Source organism: Talpa occidentalis, unplaced genomic scaffold (assembly GCF_014898055.3).
Source record: "Talpa occidentalis isolate TD23 unplaced genomic scaffold, MPIMG_talOcc4v2.1 talOcc4.2, whole genome shotgun sequence".
In the NCBI taxonomy this organism is placed as follows: domain Eukaryota; kingdom Metazoa; phylum Chordata; class Mammalia; order Eulipotyphla; family Talpidae; genus Talpa; species Talpa occidentalis.
The window spans coordinates 140,111,004-140,116,745 of record NW_023602073.1 but is presented as its reverse complement, the minus strand read 5'-3'; the positions used below and the strand labels follow the sequence as shown (position 1 = coordinate 140,116,745).

Sequence of the window (5,742 nt, the reverse complement as noted above, 5' to 3'; positions counted from 1 at the left end):
TTTGTTCCCAGGTTACAGGCATCCCAGGCAGAGGCTGTGGCACTGATGCAGGCAGGCGGTGCCAAGGCAGGACCACAGGAGCCAGAGGGCAGCTGCAGGGACCTGTTAGGAGAGCCAGGCTGGAGGGGACAATGTGAGCTTTAGCCATCCAGAGGCAAAAAAGCGCTGTCCCTGGTATAGGCAGTGGAGTGAGTGCAGACAGGGGTTGGGGAACATGAGGGACACCAAGTTAACATTTGCACAATAAAGAGGTATAGTGGGAAGTGAGAGGCTTTATGGCAGTTCACCTTCATTTTGTGAAGGGGTGGCAGGGCAGCAAGCCCATTTGAACTTCTCGTTTAGAAGCCTTGGCAAGCGTCTATTTTTCCTACTCTTTCTTTAAAATTTTGACTGGACACTGATGATAATCAGGCTCAGTTTTAGTAAGAGACTGAGAATAGTGAGCAGGATGGAGTGGAGACTTACAAGGAAAAGCTCTTTCTGAGTGACTAAGATGATGCTGTTGCAATTACTGGAAATAAGAAATAGAAAAAAAAAGGGATGTGGATGAGGGTTTGATTGATTTCATTTCAGATATATTGTGTCGAGAGGATCTTAGGCCATTTAGAAGGAAATGATCAGCATTCATTGACATATCTCTCTGGGATTCAGGATTAGTAATTGTGAATAATCCATTTAGAAATAATATTTGATGCTATGGGAGTAATTCAAACCTGCAAAATGACTGAATTCATAAAGAGGAAGAGCTGATAGAGAATCTTTGCCAATTATTTGTACTGGCTGTAAATTGAGTTTTCAAATCTTTAGGGCTAAATATAGTTCTATACTTAAAACATTCTCTTCCTGATATTGTCAACTTTTCTGCCATATTTATCAGTACTGAAAAACAGTAACTTTTTAAAGCTATAGCTTTTCATGTCTATGGTTATTTAATTTGCAATTTTTCAAATTAGCATTTTTCTTTTAACTCACCTCCATTTCTGTGGGTGACACTAGTTTCTATTCACACCTGATAGCAGACATGCAAGGCATGACTGACAGCAATACTTGTTAATATTTTCAGAGCATTTTTTTCAGTTTTCAAAGGGATGCTCATCAATTGAATTTCCTCAGACTGGATATATATGAATCATAAGTAGTTTATTATTTCTTTTGTGGACACAGAAATAAATTGCCTTACTGGAAATCTGGGTAAGAAGTGGGAGAGCTGAGATTTGAACTTGAAACATTTAACTCCAGATCCTGCTTTCTCTGCTGCATCATCAGTGTCACACTATTCCTTATAGGAGGAAGATAGCAATTTGATAGATATGAGAGTTCTTATATCACTTTTGAACTGTTCTTAGCAATCGTTTCTTCTCAACAGATCACAAAAGCTGATTTAGAACAGCGCCATCCTCAGCTTGATTATGTTTTCACATTGGCACAGAATTTGAAAAATAAAGCTTCCAGTTCAGATGTGAGAACAGCAATCACAGAAAAATGTGAGTTTAAAAGATTATATGTTATCCTGTTTTCCTGAAAATTGTCTCAAGTACACATACACTCAAAGATTATTCAACTAGTAATTAGTGTTATGTGATGCTGTGATTTATTAATAAATGTAGCTCTTATTTTTATTTTGGTGAACATTGTATAACAGTTATTTTAGAAATTCCTTAAAGTATTAATTGACATCAATTTATACACAGCTGGTTATAGTGCTGGCAGATGTGCTTTGTACAGTGGTCATGAGCTGGCAGCTTATGACCTGGCAGCAACAGAAATATCTTGTCTTATTTTTCTCTCTGTTTTGGTTTCGGCCAGTTTTGTCTGGTTTTCTGGTTTAGTCTGCAAGAAAATATAAACAGGAGCATAGCAAGATGCACAGGGCAAGGGTAGGGAACTCATTTTCCAGACTGGGAACAAAACCACATCTTCCCATCTCTCAACTCATCTTCTCAAAATTCATTCTCAAAATATTTATTGAGCAACTACTATGTACTTATATGCCCAGCACTAATTTGGAATTACTTTAGAGGCAAAATAGAACAAAGGGAACAAAAACATGTAGAACAATAATAAGAAATTTGCTCTCTGGCATTAGAGCATCTGTAAAATCTGTATAGCACGCAAAACAGTCTCAGTTCTCAGGAATGTCATCTGGGGACCATCAGAGTCCACTGCATTTTTCCCTCCGTATAGCCCTGGGCCCTGTCTGTAGCTATTTTGTACTATATATACTCTTTAAAACGTCCTGACATTTCCTAGCCTCCTTATTTTATTTGTGTTACTTTTTTTCCTCTTGGTCTTTTCTCCCCAGGTGAAATTCTACTCAGCAACTAAAATGTCACTCTCCCTGTGAAGTCTTCCCTATCCTCTTTTGGTCCTCGTGAACTATAACATTTTCTACCTTCAGTTACTGTGGCAGCCTTTTCCCCCAATAAATACCTCGTAGATCTCAGTTACTTCAATTCTCTCCTCTACATACATGGTGAATAATCAACTCTCTGGCCCTGAGGCGCTCACAGTACCTGATGTAAATAGATACTTCATAAATATTTGTGGCAGTATATAAACTGGGAGGTGTTTTATTACCCCGCATAGGGAAGGGAAGAAAGTCAACTATTCCCCATATGAAAAGGTATTTTGATTCTATTCTGGTACCTCAAGATCACTCCCCCTAAGATGATCAATCAAAAGTTTGTTTCTTTAAATTTTTCCTTAACTTGATGCTAACAAAGAGAAAATGAAAGAAGGAAGGGGAAGACAGGAGAGGGGAGAAAGATACTAGAAAGAGAGCATATGAAGGGAAAAAAATAAGAAAAAAAGGAGGAAAAGAATCAGCATGGATTTTTTTTTTTATGTTGAAGAGCTGCTGGGTAACTTAGATTCATAAAACTTGAATCTACTTTTAATGTTTCTTTAGAACTTGAGCATACAAAAATACTTTTTTAGAAGCATTTCATTTTGCAGTAAAACAAGCGTGAAAAGCATATTTAAATGGTTGGTTTTATTTTAAAATCAAGATTACCTTAGAGCATCTCTTTTGAGGATGACAAGTGACTATATTTACATCTTAAATTTGTATGCATGTATATGTATCAAGCACTGTTAAACTCTGCCTTCATCTAACCAGATAGGAATTTATTTTATTTATAATTTGGTTTATCAGCTATTTTTATTGTGAATTAGTACATTTAAAATAGAGTTTAATCCAAAACTTCATTCTTCAGTAATAGTTTTAGAAATATATCAGTTGTATAATATACCAGGCATGTATTAAAATTCCTTTAAAATGTATGTGCAACTTGTCTCCTTTCTCTTCTATTTGTAAACTTATTTATGACACATTTGGTATCAGGTATTTTTCCATTTCCTAATAGTGATTTTCTGGGATTATTTTTTCAATGCCTCCTCCAGTGGAAAAGGTCAAGAACCAGTGGGACAGCACTCAGCATGGAGTCGAGTTAAGGCAGCAGCAGCTGGAGGACATGACCATCGACAGCCTACAGTGGGATGACCACAGGGAGGAGACCGAAGAGCTGATAAGAAAATATGAGGCTCGGCTCTATATTCTTCAGCAAGCACGGCGGGACCCCCTTATCAAGCAGATTTCTGATAATCAGGTAAGACTCAGATATTTTTTGCCACTATCAGTGTGTTGGCTATACTTGTGTGTTATGTAATGCTTAGTACTTTTTTATGATGTGATGTTTTTTCAAATTCTTAAGAGTACATATTGAAATTTGTATAAAGAATTTGACAGGGAAGTTTTTGAAAAGTTTCTGGAGGAGTAATAAATAGAAATATGCAGGTGTCCTAGATTTACACGAACTGACTCTTTGCAAATGGAACACCCCCATGAACAAGTGTCTAGAAAAAGAATATTTTACTATTCCAGAAACTCTCCTTTTGCTGGTTTCCATCTCTACCCTGAAGGTTGTTTTTATTTGTGAGATTTCCTGAATCTTTTGTTTGAGTAGTGAAGACATTAAATCACAAATAATCTTAATTTCTATTGATACTTTTATAACTAAACCATTTTATCAGTATCGTCACAGCAGATACTTTTTTTGCGATCCATTTCATGACGGATCAGAATGGATGATATTTAGCACTTAAGGTATTTTTAAGGTGCTGTTTTATATTCTTTCTACAATCATAGAAGTCATTCTTGAATTGGAAGTTATGGTTGTTAGGTTATATTTTAGTGTACCATTTATTTTCCCTTTAGATAGTTTAAGATGAGTGTACATTTATGGAGAATATAATAATGAATATATGGGAAACAAATCTAAAACTGATAGCAAGTAGACTTTCCACAGTTAACATCCAAAAGGCACGAGGACACTAGTCCCAGTTTCCTGGATCTTTTACCCCACTTATATTTACTGGCTGTTTGTACTAAATGACTCAAATGTAGTAATCAGCCAAGCTGATTGTCCTGGACATAAGACTTGAGCATACAATTAAAAGCGGTCCAAATGTTCAATCATCATATTCAGAATAATCTTTCCTAATCAACACTATGGTTCTCTGAAATTTCAGTGTGGATTTTTATGCTACTCATTCCATGTAAAATATTATAGGAACGCTCATTTGTCATTTAGATTTCTTGGGGAGTATCTTGACCCAGGGGCTCTCAGAGATGGAGTAAGCACATCAAGGAACCAAGATCTATGGATACGCTTAGCAGAAGTTTAGTTATTCAAGGAATTCCCAGTAAACCTTGCTTGGTTCCAAGCACTTCACATTGTAGACACTCGGAGATCCAGGGGAGAGAGACAGAAGACTTCCTTCTTAGTGCCTTTTCCATTTCTCTAAACATGTAGAGGAATTCTAAGTTCATCCCTTTATGATGGATTTCCTGCAGGATCAGGTGAATAGCAGAGAGGATGAAAAACACAAGTGGTTTTAGGTAACGGAGGAGCTCAAGGAGGAAAAGATAATAATCTTTTAATATCATCTGTTAAGTGCCTGATAACTTTCTTAGACATTTTCCTTTTCACTTCTAGATTGTTTTGTTTTAAGCTTACCTACCAGTATTTTCTTCTTTGTTTTCTTCTTTTGATATCTGTGTCCAAAATATATTACAGCCTACTGGGATGGCCCAGTGTTTTGATCATACTAATTACTGAGTGAGCAAGTCTAACAATTATACTTGAAATTATACCTTAGATATTGCTTCAAGAACTGGGCCCTGGTGATGGCATCATAATGGCGTTCGATAATGTCCTGCAGAAATTGTTGGAAGAATACAGTAATGATGACACAAGAAATGTGAAAGAAACAACTGAGTACCTGAAAACATCATGGATCAGTCTCAAACAAAGGTAATGTGAAGGCCCTGGCAGATGAGAGTTTGATTGCTTTGGCCTTTTCAGGAAACATGCCAAATATGTGACAATTAGAAGTTCATTTATCATTATTTTTCCCATTTTTAGGTTGTACTTAGTATCACAGCACAGACTGTACACACTCATACTCACACACAATATCTATATCTCTATGTATATATCTGTACATATATTGAATATATACATTATCTACCTGAATTTCTACAGTGGTTTTTCTTTGAATAAATCTGAGCCTTGCCAATGATTATCATATGAATTCTGATTTTCTCCTGCCTCTTGGTATTACCTCCAATATTTGGTCCCATGCTGATGGAAGGAGTATTGTGTTAGGTACAGACGCTTTAGGGTAATATTGTCCCTAATAGTCATTAAAATAGTGTGCTGTTTGGCCAAATCTCATTAG

At 36.4% G+C, this 5,742-nt stretch overlaps 1 protein-coding gene across 1 annotated transcript; it reads left to right on the top strand.

Moving 5' to 3' along the window:
* The first annotated feature begins 1,344 nt into the window (after positions 1 to 1,344).
* LOC119253475 (utrophin-like) lies at positions 1,345 to 5,350 on the top strand. The gene is made up of 3 exons (XM_037521005.2): positions 1,345 to 1,484; positions 3,403 to 3,608; positions 5,161 to 5,350. Exons 2-3 carry the CDS (start codon positions 3,474 to 3,476, stop codon positions 5,317 to 5,319), a joined length of 294 nt encoding a protein of 97 aa, XP_037376902.1. The 5' UTR covers positions 1,345 to 1,484; positions 3,403 to 3,473; the 3' UTR covers positions 5,320 to 5,350.
* The last annotated feature ends 392 nt before the right edge of the window (positions 5,351 to 5,742 follow it).

What these genes read in the sequence shown, in the direction of transcription:
- LOC119253475 (XM_037521005.2), top strand. Translation starts at nt 3,474, where the DNA reads ATGACCATCGACAGCCTACAGTGGGATGACCACAGGGAGGAGACCGAA. An exon ending in AGCAGATTTCTGATAATCAG is followed by an intron (nt 3,609 to 5,160) that starts GTAAGACTCAGA and finishes ATTATACCTTAG; the next exon opens with ATATTGCTTCAAGAACTGGG.